Raw genomic sequence first — 22,995 nt, 5'->3', positions numbered from 1 at the left:
TTTCTCTCAAATAATTATTTGGCCAGGTCACACTTTCTTGTGCTCAGAAGTTTGTAAATATTGCACTATTGCTTTCTGGCTCTGAATATTGCTAGGAGTCTAACACAAACCTATTTTCCTCCTTATAGGTGACTTACTTTTTCTTATTGAATAGCTAAAGCTTTATTTTCTTATCTTTGAATGTCAGTAACTTAACCAAAGTATGTCTTGATGTTTATTGTACTGTATCAATTTTATTCTAGTATACAATATACCCTTGTACCTAAGGATTTGGTTTGTTTAATTCAAGGAAAGTTTCTTTTATTACATATCCAGATACTTTTCCTATTTAATTTGTTGTCTGTGTTGGATGGTCTCTGTTCTACATATTTTGATCTTTGTCCATTTTCTCTGCATTCATTGATTATTGTAAGCATTTCCTCCATGCTACTAGTTTTATTTTCAACCATCGTCTATCCTGTTCCTTGCTCTTCCTAAATTATTTGATTTATAATGGTGTTCTTTGGGATTTCAACTAATTTCCTTAGCTCCAAAATTTCCCTGTTTATTTCATTCTGTTTTTTTATTATCTCAGTTTTGAACTTTAGTTTTATAGAATAATAGTATTATAAAGTCATCTCATACTTTAAAGTATTAGTATTATAAAGTCATCTTTATAATAGTTAAAATAGTATTATAAAGTCATCTCATACTCAAGGAATCTTATTTGTTGGAGAAGGTATATGTTTATTATTTTAAAACCCATTCTCCCTCTTTAAACATGTTTTTTTATACCATGTTATTTCTTTTTTTCTTTTTCATCTAATTCTTTTCTTTCTCCTTCTTCTTGAGCTAATGTGCTTGCTTACTTCTCACACCATTTCTTTTCATTTTCCATTAACAAGCTCTGTCCTGGTTTCTCATCTGGTCCAACATAATGCTTCCACTTTATTTAGGACCAGGCTGTCTGCCCCATTTGTGTTAATGTGTTGGAGTTGCTTTCAATCCACTTATCTTCAGCCTGAGGGCGGCAGTGAGGGTAGAGGGGAGGTTAGGTTTTGAGGGAAGAGCCTCTGATTTCTCCTTTGAAGTCCAGTGAAATATCTTGAACCAGTGCCTACCCCACCCTGCCATGAGTACATCCCTCTCATCCTACTCTCCACAGGGACCTAGCGGATGAGAAGCCATAGAGGCCCTTCCTGCCTCTATAAAGGCCCTATAGGGATGTGCAGCATTTTAATTTTCCCAGGGCTACCTCCTCACTCCCTCAGACTGCTTCTGTCCAAATTGGAAGACATTAATAAAAAGTATCAGAGGTCTCAGTACTATTCCTGTGGAGTTGGCGTGAAGGAGAGAGCTACACCAAAGCTTCTGTCACTCTCCTTGGTCATCGCTTTTTTAGGTTTATGATGTAAAGTCGTTCCTCTTTATTTGAATGCCATTCATGAATCGTTGTCTTTTTTCCCCCCACTACTACTATCCATTTCATTAGATTTAGAGGAAGATTATTTAATCTGGCTTTATTTTGCCATTTGGATTCAGAGGTCTCTTTACCCTTCTTATTTTCAAATCTTATAAATGTGTGATAATGTATGAACTGAAAATATCTAGAGAAATATTGCAGCTACATAATTTGTTAAGAAGTAAAAATCATTGTCAGACTTTATTGCTCTTGGGTAGTAAAACATTCCTCAAAACTGCTACTGTGTGATAATTAAAAGATATAGACTTAAGCCCCCAAACTCTGGAATCCCATAGACCTGTGTTCAAAATCTCGATTCTACCACTCACCAGTTGTAGGATACTGAGCAAGTTTTTGAATGCTTTCAAGGTCTCAGTTTTTTCATCTGTAAAAAGGGGATGATGACAATACCTACCTTGTAAATTGTGAGGAATAAATAAAATAATGTATATTAAGTGCTTATCTCCATGCCAGGCACTGAGCTCACTTACTTTCTAAGTTCTATGTGAAGCTTCTCTTTTCTGTGATACATACCAATGCAATACGAATTTTTAGAATTAAAAGGAACCTTAAAGGTTATCTTATTCAAACATCTAATATTATAAAAGATAAACTAAAATCATAAATATGTACATCAGAAATAATATACCTATATTCAAACACCCTGATACTGAGATTAGACCATTGGTCAATAAGTATGAATGTTCTGATTATGGCGAAGGTGCATTTCTCACTTTAAATTATTAACCAGGTATCCAATTGGTTAAAAACAGAACAAAATCATTTCAGCAGGACCTGCGACAACAACCTAGGACCTCTAAATCCAGGTCCAGTGCATTTTCCATTTATATTACATTATTAAAGGAACTATCTTTAATATCATGAAGGCTTCTAAAAATATTTATATATAAAGAAACACAGGTGGGTTTTTTAACTTGCTTAGGTTAGATAAAGATATATCATTAAAGTTCCACACTATTCATAAGCTATGGGTCTCTCGTAGAGATACACTGAGCTCATCAAATGCTTACTCTTGTCCATACTCACTATAGTATAAAAGTTATAACCTAAATTCATAATTCATCATAATGTATCTATTTAAAGATCATATTTTTGAAAATGCAATAAGATAACTAGCTGAAAAAAATCATGAATCTTAGGAGGAAAAAACATGTAACATATGAAACCACCAGACCTTATGGATCACCATAATAATGCATGTGTAGAAGCCAGAGTAGGCACAGCCTTGGAAAATGTTTCACTGGATTAAACTTGTGTGCCACTTCTATTTTTCTGGTGCACAGTCACCAAGTACTCACCTCTGTGCAATACGACACCCAGGCCCTCCCCTGCTTAGCTTAACAGCCTCCAAACCACCCCTAGCCATTCAGACTGTCAGGTTGCAGACATACTTAATCCAACCTCTTTTACTCCTGTTGTGGCAACCAGTTAATCAGACAAACAGGTCAATTATAAATGGTCATGAGCTAAAGAAGCCTAGGAATACAACATGCCACTCCCTTCTCTCCCAGAGAATATAAGAGACTGTGGCTTTCAGAGATAATGTCTTCTCTTTTTGTTTAACGTAAAGGAATACCTTCAATGGCAGAAAATTCACGCTACTGGAGCCAGAAAGAAGCTATGACACCCCATCTGTCAGAGGTCCCTATTGGCTGTAGTAGACTACTACACGAAATATATGTCTCGGTGAGACTTGGAAGACCAAGGGTATGGTTACTTAGTATGGGTCTGGTATTAAACAGCCCAAGCCATAGCTGCTCTGGTGTTGAAGGAGATGGCCACCTTGGTCACTCTCTCACCACCTGCTGAGGTTCCCGTGATTGCAAAAGAAACTGAGCAGAGAAGTATCATGTGACTCTTCTCCTTGACCTTTCCAATCATCTTTTTCTCTAGTCCACTTGGACCTAGGCTGGGGCAGTGGTACTCCACTTGCCCTCAGGCTACATTCTTTTGCTCTTCCCAGGCAGGCTGACGGAGCTGCAGCAGAGTGCTGGCCAGGATACTGGAGAACGCTGCCTCCCTCCAGAGGAGCTGTGGTTAAGGTGGACAGTGATGATGCCTGACAACAGAGTCTTCGCTGTGCACAAAGTCACAGTACTTTCTATGGTTCAACAGAGAAGCTGTCTAGCAAAACTCACCACACTATACTCTTAACTGAAAATGTGGCCACTCAAAGCATCTAACACTAACACAATAGAATTTAGAAAAAAGGACAAGCCAGAAATTTCATTACAGGTTGTTTTCATACAAAGTATGTTACTTTAAATAAAGTCAAAGGACAAATCATTGAAAGTCAAACAATGGACTAGCAAATTATAAAAAGACTTCCATTGCTGAAACCCAAAAGACATAAAATAGTAAATTATACTCATCTTTTAAACTTGGTTTTTGACAACATATTTTCAACATTTTGCTAATAACGCATAATTTTCCTTTTGTGTTTTCCTTCACAGTTGAACCCACAGTCAACTAGCTTTGTCTAATGAGCACTCATTTGAGACTGAAGAGTCACAACTTTTGGCATGCCGTATCCATCTTCTCATATTTTCTTGAGAAAGAAAATCCCAAGTTTTAGCTGGGCATGTTTCCCAGCCTCCCTTGTAGCTAAGGATGGCCATATGACTAAGTTCTGGCCAATAAAATGTGAGCAGAAATGACAGATGCGGTTTCTTGGTTGTGTCCCTTAAGTGAAAGATGTGTCTTTTTCTTCTACTCCTTCTCCCATCTTGGTGCCTGGAACTCGATGACAAGCCATCTAAGACCAAGCAGATGAGGTTAATATTTTAGGGACAATGGTGGAACCACAGGATGGAAGGAGCCTATTAATATTTATGTAAGAAATGAATCAGTGAGAAAATACTGTATTGTTAAAGCAGCTTAATCTATATCTTAATTATTACACCCTACAATTTCAATTTTAATTGTATTACATTTAGAATGTATCCTTTGGGTTACTAATCGCTATTTCATTTTCACTAGTTATAGAATATTTAAGTCAAGGAGCAATAATACATTCAAAGAATTATACACATTTCTGTACAAAGAGGGATGATAAATTTGCTAAAAATTATGGGCATTAACATGCAATTGTTCAAAATGAACATTTTATTGGCTAATTATAAAAATCCAAATCCAATGAACAAACCTCATTTTCAAGGTTTTGCACAATGCTCTCTCCTCATAAAGAACTTGCACCTAAACAATGAACTAGGTTCTTTTTGGAGCAACTAAGACATAAGCTAGAAAAAGGCAGCCCAATTATTCATGAAAAACAATTTTCTATTGTTAAATCTTATTAGCAGATGTAAAAATTACTGTAAATCTATATTTAACAAACTTTTGAGTTTCACTTTTCAAGCTGGCTAAAAATAGTTTGTTCAGAAGAAATAATACACATGTTCAAAAGTTTCTGATATAAACTGAGATCGTTGTAACTACAAGCAATTGCAGAAAGTAGATCGTTATTAGATGCAGATTTCCACTCATAAATAACTCAGCTTGAGAAGTGAGAAAGTTTTAGTCATTTCTCTTAGAATTATAAAGACAAGGAAGCAGTCAGAAAAAGAGAAATGATTTTGAAATAGAGCTCTAGTGCCTAGAAGCAATGCCCAATATAACCATAATTTCTGTTTGTAGCTGGCTACAAACAAATAAAAGACAGTAAAAGTAGAGTATATTATTAGAAGAGGAGAAGGAATGTGTGTGTGTGTGTGTGTGTGTGTGTGTGTGTGTGTGTGTGTGTGTGTGTGTGTGTAGTCGTCTTTCTAATCCTCTTTGGGCTACCCAAATTGGGTGAGAGTGGTAATTCAGAAAACAGAAGCTCTAAATTTTGCTTTAAAAAAAGTCACGTGGCTTTCAGAAAGCCTTAGGGAGCATCTGGAAGAAGCTATGTGGACTTTCAGTTTCACAAACTATGAATAAGTCCTGTGTGGCATCTCATTTCAAAATGAGAATTCATAGGAATAAATTAAGCTCTCTCAACTTCTGTTTTCACTAATGGAATAGTGATCACCATGTTACTCCATCACAGAATGTCTTTCCTCCCCTTTATCCCACTTTCTTATTGTCACTGTTTATTGTAACTTGTTATCACCCTTTCACTTTATTTCTACCACCACTAAGTTTAGGCACTTGGTACTTCACATCTCAGGCCATTGAAATAGCCTCTCTTCTATCCCACTATCCAATCATTACATTCATTAATTCATTAGTTAAACAAATATTTATACTACTAAACACTGCTGTAAGTGCTATGGGTACCACAGTGCACAAGTCAGACACTCTTCCTAACCCCTTGGAACCTACGTTCTTGCAAGGGAGGCTAACAAGTCATTTTTATGATATTCTTGTCCTCAAGGACTCTATAGAACAGCCTTAGATCTTATCCTGTGTTATGAACTGAACTGTGTCCCCTATACAATTTGTGTATTGAAGACCTAACCCTCCATGTGAATATATTTTAAAATATAGCCTTTAAGGAAGTAATTGAGGTTAAATGAAGCCATAAGAATAGGGCCTAATCCAGTAAGACTGGTGTCCTTATAAGAAGAGGAAGAGACACCAGAGACCTCTCTCTTTCTCTCCACAGAAGAAATGCCATTTCAAGACAGTGAGAAGGCGGCTGTCTACACGCCAAGGAGAGGGCCCTTAGAAGAAACCAACCCTGCCAGCTACTTGATCTTAGACTTCCAGTCACAACTGTGAGAAAATAAACTTCTGTTGTTTAAGCCACCCAGTCTGCAGCGTTCTGTTACAGCAGCCTAAGCTGTCACTCTTGCGCCCACTAGACAGGCAGTGTTCTCTAATACCAGTCCTCAGGTCCAGTGAAGTAAAATTCTCTAAAGACACACACTTCGGTCTACCCCAAGCCTTTGCTCATGTTATTCCTCATCACCAATATACCCTATTGTCTATTAAAGAACTTCATTATTTTTAAAATCATAACTGTGGGCAAAGTTAGTTAACCTCTCTTTTAGATCTTCCTGACAGTGACGAAAGTCTATCTGGAAGAGGAGGCTATAGCTGAAGCACTGATGGGGATTTTCTTACTCTAATTACAGGCAGAGTGCACATAGGGAACTAAATAACCTCTTAGGAACAGGAATCATAAATATAAACTAATTGTTTGCTTGATAAATTTGCATCTGTTCACATTTTTACATACATTTGATAATTCATTTGATTTCATTTGCTGCTCACAGGAGAAGGGTAGGATACTGATAACTGTCCTGGCTAAAACTAAATACAGCTATGAAATATTATTCTCAATTAATTAGTATTCTATATTATAGTTTTTTTGTTTTTATTTTTATTTTTCCAAGACAAAAAATGTCCTAACATATTTATCACAAAAAGATGTTATGTATACAAAATGTCCTTTTTTGGTAAAGGTGATAGATTTACATTGAAGCGATCAAAGTTCTCACATATATTCATAAAAAGTCTCAACAGAATTAAGAGTCACAGCATTGACAAAAGGAATTTCTCCAAATAGTAACTACATCTCATACTTAAAATTCACTTGCACTGTATTCTAAGCGAGAGAGACAGAGAGCGAGCGAGAGAGCATGTGCATGCGTACCCATTAAATTTAAGTAATTTATCAAATCTAAGATACATTAGATACAGCAAGGCCACAAGAGTACTAAACTTATTGCCAAAGTTCATTTTTTCAGATTACACTATCACTAATTTTGTGGTTAGAATTATAAGCTTCTGAGGTTACTAATTTACATAAACACTGGTCTTTCCCAGCAAGGGCACCTGTTTCTTTCTTTTCTGCTCAGAATAGCTACTCATTTTTACAGGCATTAGTTCTCAAATGAGTTTTGAGGTATTATTTTTTTCTCTTCTCCTGCAGGGCTCGTATCATCTTCTAAGGTTCTCCTCTTAAAGGTTTCACGGGTTCAGAAATACATCTTAAAATGTAACTGGAACCTTAGAAGCCATGGTTATATTAATAAATGACATGGATTAGTGTATCTTAAAATTTATTGGTGACATTATTCAGCAAAGTGGGCCTCAATGAAAAACAAAACAAATAAATATTACAGCCCTTTGGAAACATTTCTCAGGGAGGCATTTTAAATGTAAATTATACTAACAAATATATGTTACCCCCAAATGCTCTTGAGAGAAATTTTTCTATGGGTCAATAATACGCTTCTTTCCAATTTTTAAAAGATGAATAAAAACTTATTTTAGGAAGAAGGAAGAAAAGAATATTTCAGAAGACAGAAGTTGGCCTCTGACCAGATTCCTTCTATGACCCGGCTCATGTATGAAGCCCAAATGTGTAACATACAAAACAGTTCCCACTATTTTAGCTTTACCTGGTACAGACAATAAATGATTTTGTATAATTCAAAGTTTATATCCCACTTGCATTATTAGTCACTGTTCAATTTTAAAATGTCACCAACACTCAGCAGCTTCCCTGGGCATATAGGTAAAGCTGCACCATTGTGTTTCGATGATTTTTGAGGATGTTTATAGGATGTGCTGCACAGTCACTCTGTAGGTAAAGTTTCAACAAAGGGAAAATTCTGATTGAAAAGATAATGTATTTTCATATAAAATATTCAAAGAATTCAAAAGAGTATATAGAAAAAAGTAAAAAAAAAAAACCACTCCCAAATCCTAGTTCCTATATGTAGCTATTGTAGACTAGTATAAAGATTTTCAGAAATATCTTTTCAGATGTCTATTCATGTATACACATATACCTAGTCCACAATTTCAATGAACTAACACTAAGTATGTTATTTTGTAACCTGCCTTTTTTTTTACTTACCAGTATGGCTTTTCATGTAAGTTAATAATTGACATTCATAGATATATATCATATTCTTAATGGCTGCATAATATTCCTATTCTTGTATACATCACAGTGTATCCAAATAATCACCTCTTTATGTTGCTTCCAATTTTTTGAGATAGCAAACCACAATGTAATGGTTAAGTGATTTCACTTTTGTGAATTTATCCAATTATTTTTTTGGACAAATTCCTAGTAATGGACTTTGCTAGATCAATAAATATTCCTCTTTTGAACTTTTGATTTTTAAAAAATTTACATTGTCAAATTGCCTTCAAAAAGGCAATTTGTGTACCAATTTACTCTCACCAACACTATATGAGAATGTCTGTTCCCCCTCAGAATTGCAAACACAGTTTTGCCCATCTTTTCCAATTTTGGCAATATAATAAGTATATTCATTCTATTGCTATGTAACAAATTACCATAAATTCAGCAACTCACAATGTATTATCTCAGTTTCTGTAAATTAGAAGTCAAGGGACAGTTTAACCGGGTCTTCTAAAGGTCTCTCACAAGGCTGCAATCAAGGCATGAGCCAAGGCTAGGGTCTCATCCGAAGGCTCAATAGAGGAAGAATTTGCTTACAAGTATGACCATGCAAATCTTTACTTCTTTAAAATGACTTTTTTCTCTTCTCTTTCTCCTTGATTCACACTGGACTTGGGCTCACTTGCTTCTTCATTTTCCTTATCCTTCTGCATACTGCATGACTACTTCCCTAATCATTAAACCCTTAGGTAAGCATCAAACAGTCTTAGGAACAAAGCCTCAGGTCTGATGACCACAGAAACAGTCTTGGTCAAACTAAAGATAACATCTTGCAGCTCCACACCCATGAAGGCTGAAGACCCTACAGCATTCTATTGAAACCAGACAAAACGACACAGTGACTGGCATCAGGACATGATGCGACGATCAAATGCCTCTTACCCTAGCCCCAACCAATCAGTAGAGCCCATGACCCACACTCCCTTAGCTATCATGACTAATGAGTTTTCTCCTATATAACTGATTCCCTAGAGGCTATCAAGAAGCCAAGTCTTTGAGTGATAGCTCACCTGTGTCTCCATGCTTGGCACTATTTCCTTAAATAAACCAATACTTTCTTTGCTGCAAACTCCTGTCCACGTCTCTTTTGGCTTTGACGCATGCAGGCAAAACGAACCCCTTGAGTTCACTAACACAAGCTCACTGACGTTGTTGGCAGGATTCGGTTCCTTTTAGATTGCTGGACTGAAGACTGCAATTCTCAACCGACTATTGAGAAGCTACCCTCAGTGTCTTGCCACACAAGCCTTTCCAACATGGCAACTTGCTTTATCAAAGCCATCAAGCAGGAGAAAGTCTGCTATACAGATGGAAGTCAAAATCCCCTGTAATCAGATCACAGAAGTGATATTCCCTCAATGCTGAGGGTCTATTTGTTCTTAAAAGCAAGTTAATTAAGGGTTTGGGATTACACAAAGCCATATATACCAGAAGGATCTTCTTGGAAATGCCTATCATAGTCTGCCCTCTGGTCCGCAATGATTAACATCATTTCCACTTGTAAATGATATTCATCCTCTCCTAAGGCCCTCAAGAGCTTGATCCTATTATAGTATCTGCTCACAGTCTAGAATATCATCTTCTAAATCAGGTCCAGGTGCAGAGGAAGCTCCTTAGATTTACAGGCATACTTAGTTTTATTTTGCTTCACTTTATTGTACTTCACAGATATTGTGTTTTTTAAAAATAATTTTTAATTTTTAAATAACAGTTGGCATAATGTATTATGTTAGATTCAGGTGTAAAACATAGTGATTAGACATAACTTACATAACTTACAAAGTGATCACCCTGATAAATCTACTACCCTTTTGACACTATAGTTATTACAGTATTATTAAATTTCTTACGCTCTACTTTACATCCCCGTAACTATTTCGTAAATACGAATTTGTACTTTTTAATCCCTTCCCCTTCTGCACCACTCCCAATCCCCTCCCCATCTGACAACCATAAAAATGTTCTCTGTATCTATGAGTTTGTTTCTGTTTTTGTTTGTTTATTTTGTTCTTTAGCTTCCACATGTAAATGAAATCACATGACATTTGTCTTTTTCTGTCTGACTTCACTCAGCACAATACCCTCTAGGTCTGTCCATATTGTTGTGATGGCAAAATTTCATTCTTTTTTATGGCTGAGTAGCATTCCAGTGTATATGTACCACCTCTTCTTTATCCATTCATTCACTGATGGACACCTAGGTTACCTCCATATCTTGGCTATGGTAAATAAAGCTGCAGTGAACATATGGACGCACATGTCCCTTCAAAGTAGTATATTGCTTTTCTTCATATAAATGCCCAGAAGTGGCATAACTGGGTCCTTCTTTGTCCTTTGTCATAGCCTTTGCTTTAAAGTCTATTTTGTCTAGTATAAGTATTGCTATCCTAGTTCATTTGTTTGTTTCCATTTTCATGAAATATCTTTTTCCATTCCTTTACTTTCGAGCTATGCATATCTTTCAATCTGAAGTGAGTCTCTTGTAGGCAGCATATGTAAGGGTCTTGTTTTCTTATCCACTCAGCCACCCTATCTTTTGATTGGAGCATTTAATCCACTTACATTTAAAGTAATAGTTGATATATATGTAGTTATTGCCATTTTATTATTCATAATTTTTTTTTCTTTTTTTTCTTCTTAAAGAAGTCTAACATTTCCTGTAATACTGGTTTGGTGATGATGAACTCTAGCTTTTTCTTGTCTGGGAAGCTCTTTGTCTGTCCTTCAAGTCTAAATAATAGCTTTGCTGGTAGTGTAATCTTAGTCGTAGGTCCTTGCTTTTCATCACTTTGAATATTTTATGCCAATCCCTTCTAGCCTGCAAGGTTTCTGTTGAGAAACCAGCTGACAGTCTTATGAGAGCTCACCTGTAGGTAACTGCTTTTCTCTTGCTGTTTTTAAGATTCTTTCTCTTTAACCTTTTAGCATTTTAATTATGACGTGTTTTGGTGTGGGCCTCTTTCTGTTCATCTTATTTGGGACTCTGCACTTCCTGGATTGTATGTCTATTTCTTCCACCAGATTAAGGAAGTTTTCCAACATTACTTATTGAATTAGGCTTTTAATTCCTTGCTCTCTCTTCTCATTCAGGTACCCCTGTGATGTGAATGTTGGTATACCTGATGCTGTCCTAGAGGCCCCTTAAACTATCCTCATTTTTTTTTTGGATTCTTTTTTCTTGTTATTTTCATTGGGTGTTTTCTGCTAACTTATATTCTAAATCACTAATTTGATCCTCTGCTTCATCTAAATTACTGTTGGTTCCTCCTAAGGTAGTCTTCATTTCGGTTATTGTATTCTTCATTTCTAGCTGGTTCTTTTTTATGTTTTATATCTCTTTTTTGAAGTTCTTATTGAGTTCATCTACTCTTCCTCTAAGTTCACTGAGCCAATGTTTTGAACTCTGTATCTGGTAGATTGCTAGTCTCCATTTTTCGTTCTTTTTCTGGAGCTTTGTTCTGTTCTTTCACGTGAGACATGTTTGTCTCCCCATTTTGGCTGTCTCCCTGTGTTTGTTTCTATGTATTAGGTATGTCTGCTATGTTTCCTTGTCTTAGTAGCGTGACCTTATGTAGTAGGTTTCCTGTGAGGCCCAGTAACACAGTCTCCATGGTCACCTGAGCTGGGTGCTCCAGATGTGTCCCTTGTATGGGTTGTGTGTGCCTTCCTGTTTTAATTGAGCCTTGGTTGTTGTTTGCACATCAATGGGAGGGATCGACCCTCAGGCTGATTTATTGAGAGAACTGGCTGTGACTACAGTGGAGTTGCTGTTGTGCAGGGGCTGACCCTATGGAGCAGGATTTGCTTTAGCAGGGCTCTGATGCCAGCCCAGTCTGCCCTTTGGGTGTGTCGTCCTTGGATGTGGCCCCAGGTGGTACTCTGGCTCAATCAGAAGCCAGCCATTGAGTATGCAGTTGGGGGCCTCTCAGAGGGGCCCTGCCACAGACCAAGTTTAGCTACAGCCTATACCTGCTATAGCCAACTGGCATGAGTCACGAAGCAATCACAGATGATTTCCACCCATGCTGGGCTTGGATGTGCCATGAGAGGCCAAGCCACAGACAATATAGCTGCCCTGAGTGCTGGCCTTAGAGCTGCTCAGCAAGATGTACAGGGCACGCTGAAGCCAAATGCTATGTTTTGGTTTTGCAAACCTTTGAGAGATATGGGGAAAGTCTTGCGGTCTGAGCCAAGATAGGCCATTTGTATGAAAAATCCACTGGAAGCAGCTTGGATGAGCCCACGAGTTGAGTGGGGTGTGGTCTCAGAGAATCACCAGGGTAGGATGACCAGTGTTTGCTAGGTTGATGGACATTCAGATATGGTGGCCACCTGCATCTGATAGCTGGGTGGGGGAGGGCTCAATAAAGGGACAATGCCCTCTGCCCGCACTTTTGCCTGGGAGAAGGCTGGCCCTCTAGCCCTTACCCTGAGGCCAGACAATTCAGTTCCTCTCCATAAGTCCCTGGTGCTCCCCAGCTCTAGAGCTCAGAGCAAGTAACTCTGTGGGTGGGCCTTTTAAGAGAAACATCTAGGACTCAGCTGCCTTCTGTCTCATTCAGCCGCAATCTCCACTGGATTTCACAACCAGAAATTGTGTCTCTTTCCGACACCAGAACACTGGTCTGGGGAATCTAGTGTGGAGCTGGGACCTCTTGCTCTTCCAGGGGACCTCTGCAGCCTAGATATCTGTTCTGATTCTCAACTGCCACATGGGGACATGGGACCACCTTGTTCTGCATTCTGTCTCAAGGTAGCCTATTCTGTATGTCCCCAGTTGTAGGACTTTTGTTCAGCTAGACTTCAGGTGGTGACTCCAATGGTGACTGTTCTCAATTTTAGTTGCAATTTTGATGTGGTTGTGAGAGGCAAGCACAGCATTGACCTACTCTGCCATCTTAACCAAAAGCTGTTGTATTTTTTACCAACTGAAGGAAAGATTCTCCATTAGCAGCCAGATGATTATGACTAACTTTATTGCTACACTAGCTTTATCGTGGTGGTGTGGAACCAAACAAGCACCATCTCTGAGCTATGCCCGTAGTTTCATTAAGCATATCTCCAGGGGCACAATTCTTTTTAATTTGTGGGAATTCTTAAACTAAAGAGACAAGTTTTCTTCCTCCTAGACACTCAATAGACAATGGTGTGATAGGCAAAGGAAAACAGCTATAGACATCCTATTCGAAGGGGGAAGAATGGGAGGTACATCAATGGTTACAGCAATTCTGAAATACAGCTCAACAAATGTTAGAAGTTCTTGGACAAGGTTTCAAGGTCTAGGAATAATTCTCTGTGGGTCTTGACTTCACCACCTGGACTCTTGGTTCTATGTCTGAACCTTCTTTTTGCATCTTGAATAGTTTTGTCTACCTGTCTCCTGCCAGTAGAATTTTGTAAATACAACGGCTTCTTTCTACTCTATCCCTTTCAGTTCAAACTGGCAGTGTTTGTGGTTATATAATATTCTCTAAACCTTTGTGAGCTTTCTGAGAATTTCACTGGGGTTCGTTTCATTGGACAAAAGCCCCATCTAAAAATCTCTTCTAGGTAAGAGCTTCTCCACTTTGTGCCTGTTGTGTCCAGAATAACCAGACCCAACTTGAGTGCTCTTAACCAGGAGACAGTTTATTAGCCGGCGGCTGTCCTTGCAAAGGAGCAGCCTCGAAATGCCAAGATACAAGGTTTTTAAGCCCCAAATCCCATTCCTCATTCTGTCTTAAACACAAAGGTCCATCTTTCTCTTATTCACTACCTGTCAACCCACTGGCCAGGTGTGCAAGCGGGAAGTACAGAAGCAGAAAGCTTGTGTCAGAATGTTATGTTCCTATGGGTGACCGCCTATGTTCCCATGGACAATAGTCGGTGTTCCCATGGGCAATGGCCAAATAGTAATTTTCAGCTTATATACAATTGATTATTTTTCATGCCACGCAAGCAAGCAGGGTTACACAGGCTAAAATTGGCAGTTAGCGTATGAGCTCATTGTTACAAGTTTCATGATTAACAGAGTGTGGTTAGGGGTTCCAGAAACTAGGCCTAAGTTATGGACTTCCTTTGTCCAGTTTCAGGTTTTAATTATTCTTTAACCCTTTCACATTTCAGCAGGCCATTACAGTGCCCCTGCTGATTTTGCTGAGGAACAATGCCCTAAACTTCCTAGAAGATCTACGGTTTAACTGAGATGTTCCTCAAGGCACGCCTTTAATCTCTCTCAAGTCTCCTTTGTGTGACTGTATATTCTAATCCTTTGATATTTCTGAGGCTTTAACAAAAGATTGTGTAGTTACACTCTCAGCTTTTTCTCTGTGCCACTTTTCCAGTCAATTCTTGGTAGCCATTTCTTAGTTTTAGCATCTTTTCTCACCTGAAGAGATTGAGAATTTTCAAAATCATCAAGTCCTAGCTTCTTTTGTTTAATAGTTCTTCTCTTAATTTATTTCTCTCTTCCCTCTCACATTTTACCATAAAGAAACCTCTTCTCAGTATTTCAGGCAACACTCTTGCCTGAAAATTTCCATAACTATATATCTAAGTTCATTACTTACATGTTCTGCTTTCCATATAATTGCAGGAGACATTTGGCTAAGTTTTCTACCATTACATAACAAAGATGTCCCTTCCTCTAGTTTCCAAAACCATGCTACCCATTTCCCTTTAAGCCTCACTGGAAGTGTCTTTCAAGTCCATGTTTCTACTCACAGTCTATTCAAGGTTATTTGGCTTTATCTGGCTCCTCAAAATTCTTCCAGCCTCTGACTTCTGCTTGGTTTCAAAGCTACTCCCACATTTTTAGGTATTTATTACAGCAGCACTCCACTACCAGGTACCAAAAATCTCAAAATTAGTTATCTATTGCTATATAACAATATTACCACAAATTTAGTAGCTTAAAAAGAACACATATTTACCATGTCACAGTTTCTGTGGATCCAGAATATGGAGATGGCTTAACTGGCTGCTCTGCTTTAAGGTCCCTCAGAAGGTGTTGGCCAGGCATGGAGCCTCATCTGATGCTCAACCAGCAAAGGTTCTCTTTCCAAACTCATGTAGTTGTTGGCCAGATTCAGTTCTTTCTGGATTATCAGACTGAGGGTCTTGCTTTCTTATTAGCTGCTAGTCAGTAGAAGGCCACCCTTGGTTTCTTGCTGTATGGGGAACTTGCTTCACCAAAGCCAGAAAGAGAAAAAAAAAGAGTCTACTAGCAAGATGGAAACTATAATCTTAAGTCATGTAAGCACAGAAGTGACATCCTATCACCCTTTGCCATATTCTATTGGTTAAAATCAAGTCACAGTTCTCGCCCATGCTCAAGGGGATGGGATTACATAAGGATAACTGGGGGGCATCTTAGAGTCTTTCCTCCATAAAATACTGATGACTTCAATTAGCAATGTGTCTTTGCACCATGTGTAAATAGCTATCTGGATTTTTTTTTTTAATTCATATTAACATTAACATCAACTATTCTTTGAAAAATATTCTGAGCATATACCATGTGCTAGGTATTATGCTAGGTACAAGATGTAGTTCAACAATGAGCAAAACCAGAACAGTTCCTGTTCTCACGGAAATTATAGCCAGGAGGTGAGAGAAAATAATTATATGAATAAATGTGAAATTGCATTTTGACAAGTATTATGAAAATTCATGGTGCTCTGAAAATATGTAACATGAGGAAGTGACCTGATCTGGTGGTTGGGCACAGCCTCTGGGAGAAAAATGTTTTTCATATTAGATGTGAAGACTGAGCAGGAATTAATCAAAAAAAGCAAGTTAATGAATTCCATGCCCAGGGAAGAGCAAGTACAAGGGGCTTGTAGGAGAAGTAACAAATGATTGAGGAATAAAAAGTATAATTGGAGCAAGGAAACCAAGAGGTACCTCCAACTTTCATCTCTCTTCTGGAGTCCATATCCATGTATCTACCTGCTTATTTGATATCTTCATCTGAATATTTTGGACTCCACGAAAACAATGTGTATAATACCAAGTTAGTAATCTTGGCTTGTCAAACTTAGTTCTTTCCCAATATCCCCCATTTCAGTGAATGGCACCACCATCTGTTCAATTGGAAGTGAGAAACCTAGGAAGACATGTTTGACAATTCCTTCTTCTTCAGTTCCTCATCAAAACCTTAAGGACTTTATCATTAGTCACAGAACGGTACCCACTATATTCCAGACATATACCATGTTCTCTCATGTCCCAAGCCTTCACTTTTGCTGGTCCCCATTTTTTGCTGGAAATTCCTCTCCACTCTCTGCTTTCTTTTCTTAGCAACATTCTACTCATCCTTCAAGATTTACCCTAAACATATTTCTTTAAAGTGTTCTGCTACCCTATGCAGAAATAATCTCTCCTTCCTTGATAAATACCTCATCATCCCTGTTACAGGCTGGGTTTTCTGGAAAGTAGACTTTGAGATAGATTAGCATATAAAGAAGTACTCTCAGAACCAATGCCAGTGGACAGAGAAGGAAGTAGGCCTGGGCAGCGTGAGAATTGGGCTGAGATACAGCACCAGTAGTTCTCAGCCAAGCCCAAGGAGTGCTCTGGTGCTGGGATAGTCTTTTAAAAAATTGTCCCAACTTGGGGCAAGAAAGCCAGACTTTACACCCCCAGGCTGATGAGTCATTGGGTAGAGGCTATCCCTAGAAGGAGATATAAACTTGGCTAAGGAAATTTTCCTCAGTAATCTCCCCCAAAGCCTGACACTTAAGGGATGTCTTCTGGTAATCCTCCCAGAGCTGGGGAATAATTCCTTCATTATTGAGGGGGGATCTGGAAGGTACATTGCAGCATCCAGTACAATCCCCATGGTAAATCAACTTAGTATAGCAATATTCTCTTCTATTAAGGCTACTTAAGAAAGAATTCATTGTCTTCACTATGTTCTGAAGTTTTTGAGGACAAATAGCATGCATTTAAAGCAAAGAGTTGGGATTTAATAAAAGTCCAGTGAAAAAATTGAATAAACGACCTAAGGAGATTGAATAACCAAACACAGAGCATCAACTTCTTCTTCTACAACAGTATTTCTCAACCATTTTTTCATTGTCACCCTTCTAAGGGCCTTTCAGGATATTTTTTCCTAATTGTCACAGAAAATTTTAATGTCACAGATATATTGTATACCTGTGCATGTATTATATCAGTATTTTATACACTAAAATAGGTTCCCCCCCAGAAAAAAACAATAATTTTCATCCCCGTGAGGGCAATATTGCTCCATTGAAAATACATGATTTACTCGAACAAATATTACTGCTAAGAGGATTAGAGCACTTAAGTAAGCTCTTCAACTCATTCTCTCTTATGTAGTAAGTCTGCATAAGATGCCACATTACAACCTGGGTGTGGTGTGCTAAGCATGAAATCAGAGCAAAAGGGGTTAAATGATCTTAGGGGATGCCTGCTGAGCTAAGATGGTCCCATACATCTTACTGGTTATATGAGTATAGCAACCCAGCATTTCTGTAGTCAGGGGAGCCTCCATTATTTTGTCTAGCTTCTGTGCAAACTATTGTTTATATCATTTAATTTTTGTCACCTAGTTAATTACAAAGCATTTCAGGCGTACAAAAAATAGAGATAAGGAGTATTCTTGTACCCATGTCCTAGTTTAACAGATACAACATTATACATGTGTAACCCCTCATATACTTCATTCTAATCCCATTTTTCTCTTGCTCTTCCTAGGAATAACCACTACCTAGAATTTGGTATTCATTATTCCCATGTATGGTTTTACATTTTTATCTATAACTTGTTTTTTTTAACTTTACACACATGGTATCAGAATGTAAATATCCTTTGATAATGTTTATTGCTGCAGGGCATTCCACTGAATGAATATACAACTTTCACTTTTGTTATCATGTTCAGTCGTCTCTGCTTTCCCTGGCCCCTATCCTCATGCCCTAACCAGTTTTTAGTTTTACACTAAAACTAAAATAAGGTTCTTATCATATCTTCTCATCTTTTATAGAGACCCGAAAATATCTTGGCACTTTCAACACACATTTATAAACTATCTTTCAGCTAAGGATACTTCTGCAGATAATTTCATTGTTTACTAATTCTTACTATATTTATTGAGGATTACCCTTTCCTGACCATATCTCCAAATTCTTGGCCCTCTCAACTGTAGTTCCCTGTTTTACTGTAAAACCACCCTCATAGATGTATAAGCTTGTAACCCAGAAGTTTAAAATGGCAATAGTCTATACTTTGAAGACAGAAGTCAACATTTTTCTGTCTTCAGCCCTCAAAGATACTACTTGAGTTGAAGCTTACTGCACTGTGATGGACTGAACGTTTGCTGTCCATCCCCTCCCCATCAAAAGAAATTCATATGTTGAAGCCCTGCCCCACAATGTGACTATAATTGGAGATGGGCCTTTAAGGAAGTAATTAAGGTTAAATGAAGTTATAAGAGTAGGGCCATATCTGATAAAATATTAACTCCTTCAAACAGTCTGCTTTGCTTCTAGTCTTCTAAAGTATTGCTTTAAACTTCATTCTGCTGCAAGTTAGTGAACCTAACTTGTGGGACTACAGATGTGTTCCTGTGAGCTTTATCAGATGGACTTTATCAATTTATTATGGACATGAATGTTCATGACCATGTTAAATGTAAAACAGTAAATAGTGTATCACCCCACTTTTGTTTTTAAAATATGAATGGGTAAAAATTACTAGAAAGGTATATATGAAAAATGATTATATCTGTATTATCAAACACAGTGAACATATATTTTATTTTTAAGGTTAAAAGACAGTCATGGGAAAAAAAGGTGATTTGATTTTACATAACACTTGCTAGGCTGCCAATGGAACAAGCAAACCCTGATGTTATTGTATGATAGTAAATCCACAGGTGTTAACCTAGAATAAGCAATAATACTTAGAAACGTTATCACCTTCATGTCTGTTAACAAAACATAAACATAGGATTACAAACCTATTTTCATAAATATAGAATTCTGAGCCTTTTAGAGTTAAAGCAGATCCTGATGTCATTTAAGTTTTGGGCCTTGTAATTTACACTGGTTTTAACTGTAAGTCTGCATAAAGTTTAGCAATTTATTACTTATTATTTACAAAACTCCCTTCCAATCTTTAATCACAACATGCATAACAACATTGTTGCAAAGTAGGTCAAAGCACTCTTTAATACGTTTTTGGCATTTAGTTTTCTTAGTCTTACCCCTTATATTCTTTAAGAAAGCCTGTATTTAGCTCACTTGACACTTGCTTACATGCTAATTATCATTTAACGATAAAACACTGAGTTTCCTTATAGCAAATGGAATTTTAAAACACTAAGGCAGTGCCCATCGTCTTAGTAATTAAAATCTGAAAAGGTAATTCATTTACTTACAATACCCGGAGATGGTCAACAGCATATAAAAATAGAATTTTTTCAAATTCATTTTGTGGTCTTGTAGAAATGCTTTAAGTGCAAGGAGGAAGCTACCTCTACATGTAAACACAATCTAATGTGCTTCTCTTATTTCTTATCAAAGCTACAAATTAGTAGGAAAATAGTGCCGCCCACGGAATTTCCAATTTCTGAATTCTGGGTAGTAACAACTGCGAAAGCAAGGATGAATGAGCAAAACAACACAAACGCGCCCTAGCCAGGCGAGCGAATAAGAGGCACGCAATCTGTGTTAGTTGGCCCTGAAGAGAAATAACCTATTTTGTGAATTAAATCTAGGCCTCGGAAGAAGAGTGCCCAGCCTCAGACTCAGCTGAGTCCACTCTGGAAGCTTCGAGCGAATCCGTGACCCAGGGAAAAAAGCCGCTTTCGTTCCAACACTACTCCCAGAAATAGAATGAAGAAAACCTACTCCTACTATGGAGACTTTGACCTAGACCCCGTGACCCGGTTCCTCACTCTTCACTCCACTCCTGTCCCCACCCCGCCCTCAGGTTCCACAGAATCCCCTCCCTTGGACTCATTCGAAGCGCCACGTCTCCCAGCTTCGGGCCACCAGCCACCCCGCGGAGGTTCCTCCAGTTAACCCTTCCCAGCCTCCCGAACGGAGTCAAGAGTCACAGGTTCCGCTCCTCCACCAGGCCCGAAAGGGTCATAGCCAACCGCAATAGCCGCGGCCTCACCCCAACGGTTCCCACCCAGCCCGGTCCTCGCCCACGTGACGCCCCGCCCCGCCCCGCCCACCGGCTCCCACGTGATCCGCGGCCCTCCACGAGCGTCCCCGCGCGCCGCTCGGATCCCGGCTGGAGCCGCCATTGTTCCGCCGAGGGAGGACAGTGGGCCTTGGCGCTGGCGCCGAGACGCCGCTTAGCGGCCGCCACTGGAGACACTCCCTCCCGCTGTCCCCCTCCTCCTGGCGGCAGCGGAGTGAGGCTGACGAGGGGGAACTGGAAGCCCCCTCTCCTCCTGGCGACGGCAGCGGCCGATCCCCGGCTTCTGCGCGAGGGGCGGCCGCGATGAGCTCGGCCTGAGGCCGTCGGCCCGGCCCTTCCTTGCTTCCCTTGACTTCCACGGCGTCTCTGCTCAGCGTCATCGCTCCCTCTGACGGGAGGGAAGATGGCTGCACGGAGCTGGCAGGACGAGTTGGCCCAGCAGGCCGAGGAGGGCTCGGCCCGGCTGCGGGAAATGCTTTCTGTCGGCCTAGGCTTTCTGCGCACCGAGCTGGGCCTCGACCTGGGGCTGGAGCCGAAGCGGTACCCGGGCTGGGTGATTCTGGTGGGCACGGGCGCCCTCGGGCTGCTGCTGCTCTTCCTGCTGGGCTACGGCTGGGCCGCGGCTTGCGCCGGCGCCCGCAAGAAGCGGAGGAGCCCACCTCGAAAGCGGGAGGAGGCGGCAGCCGCGCCGGCCCCGGCCCCTGACGACCTAGCCCTGCTGAAGAATCTCAGGAGTGAGGAGCAGAAGAAGAAGAACCGCAAGAAGTTACCTGAGAAGCCCAAAGTGAGTAGGGGAGGAGCGGCAGTAGAGTAGGGCGAGGGGCCGGCGTGGAGACTGTCGATCGAGCGGGTGGCCGAGCCTTGTCCCCCCGTTCGAGAATGGAAAAGGAAAAGAGTGAGGTTAGTCGAGATCCGGGACGCAGAACTCCCCAGGTGGAAGAGGTGATCAGTGGACATGATACTCGGGGGAATGGTGTGAACTCGGGAAGTGTAGGATCAGTTTCGAGGAAGGAAGTTAGACGGTCTGGGGACTGTTTAAATAAAAGTGCCTAGAGGTCAACCCATTTTCGGGAACCTTGACCACCGGAATAATATACCAACTCTCGTTGAGGCCTACGGGGTAAGGAGCATGAGTAATGGGACCTTAAGGTGGTGGTAGGAAGTTACGGAAGGACTGCGCCTGGAAGACATGTCTAGATCAAGACACGTTGAAACGGTAGCCTCTGGAGAAAACACGGTGACCTAAAAGCTCTGGGGCTTACAGAGGATTAAAGGTACCCAGGTCTAGACGCGCTTCCATTTTAGTTGGAACTGTTTAAGGGAAATGGTTGCCCACTCTTATTCCTGTGAATGTGGCAAGGAAGGCCGGAACAGGAGCAAGGCAGGAGGGAACCGGTTGCCTAATATACTTTGTGGTACATGTCCCTGTGAGAGAGCTAAGGCAAGTTCAGCGAAGTAGTGTGGGAGGTTTCGAAATAGAGTAAAGAGATGACAGGGCAGAATGGTGCAGGCTAAGAGAGGGATTGAGGTGCCGATTTACTGGACCACGTGTGGAAATGCAGAGAGCATCATGTCCGTTTTATCATGGCTCGTGTTTTATTTCTGCATTCTTTATTGCTATTGCCCCTTGATTCTTACATTATGTCTTTAATAGTTTTATTTATTTTTAAAAATACTTTACATTTAAGCAAATAGAGTATGCAAGTGTGCAGAACTAGAAACAGCTCCTATTTTTATATCCTCAGAATTAAGCTTTTCAGTGCAATGAAGTAAACATAGCCAAGGCCCTACTATGTGAAATTCACTCTGGTGTTTGGTGGGCAGTGGGAGGTATACACATAGGAAGTAGAATCAGTCATGGAGACTAGGGTAGGAGACAGATTCATAAATTGTTCTAATAGTGCATAGACCGATAGGTGCAGTAGAAGTATGAGCAGTGTTGAGGTTTGGAGGGTGGGAGAATAATTCTGTCGGAGAGATTTAAGAAAGTTATTGGAGGAAATGGGATTTGAGTTCAAACTAAAGTAATGAGAGTATTGTTGGTAAGGATACAAAGAATAAGGCTGTATTCGAGACTTGACACGTCACAGTGCATTTCATTATTAGGCCTAGATAAGTATTCACATTTTGCCTGCTGATTAAGAGGATGAAGGATACATACAAAAAAAAAACTAGAAAGGGTACAACTTTGTCAATATGAATACTACCTTAAGAGAAGAGAAAATAGTACCGATTTGGAACATATATAGCTATATTTAAATTTGTAGAGAGCATCAAGGATTATTAGAAAGCAATATTATGATGAAAATAGACAATCTGGCTTTAAGATGAGGACAAGAGATCTTGAAAAATATATTTTTCAATAAGCCTAAAATATAAAAATATATTTTTCAATAAGCCACATATATTAATAAGTCTAAGCCCTGTGTGGATGAAGCGGATTGTGAAAATTTCAAAGCCCTTTTTGGGATGCCTAAAATTTCAGATAGATTTGAGTCAAGAGACA

The 22,995-nt window shown here is 39.5% G+C and overlaps 2 protein-coding genes across 7 annotated transcripts in view; one reads left to right on the top strand and one right to left on the bottom strand.

Moving 5' to 3' along the window:
• Positions 1-904: 904 nt before the first annotated feature.
• Positions 905-21,446, bottom strand: LOC120595589 (translation initiation factor IF-2-like). Its single transcript, XM_039853754.1, has 4 exons — positions 21,260-21,446; positions 20,521-21,216; positions 15,242-15,494; positions 905-4,217 (listed from the first exon to the last, which is right to left on the bottom strand). The coding sequence occupies exons 1-3, from the start codon at positions 21,444-21,446 to the stop codon at positions 15,451-15,453; spliced, it is 927 nt and encodes a 308-aa protein (XP_039709688.1). The 3' UTR covers positions 905-4,217; positions 15,242-15,450.
• MTDH (metadherin) overlaps positions 20,589-22,995 on the top strand; it is a 53,084-nt gene continuing 50,677 nt past the window's right edge. For 5 of the 6 annotated variants that reach the window (XM_039853832.1, XM_039853830.1, XM_039853828.1 and 2 more), the window contains exon 1: positions 20,597-21,273. In XM_039853832.1, the coding sequence (XP_039709766.1) occupies positions 20,893-21,273 (381 nt within the window). In that variant the 5' untranslated portion in view covers positions 20,597-20,892. Of the gene's footprint in view, positions 21,274-22,995 lie in introns of all 6 variants that reach the window. The other variant, XM_039853829.1, reaches the window with a different exon arrangement.

This window comes from Pteropus medius, unplaced genomic scaffold, assembly GCF_902729225.1.
Source record: "Pteropus medius unplaced genomic scaffold, Ma_sr-lr_union100, whole genome shotgun sequence".
Taxonomy (NCBI): Eukaryota; Metazoa; Chordata; class Mammalia; order Chiroptera; family Pteropodidae; genus Pteropus; species Pteropus medius.
The sequence above is the reverse complement of the archived record's forward strand: the minus strand, read 5'-3'. Positions and strand labels throughout refer to the sequence as shown.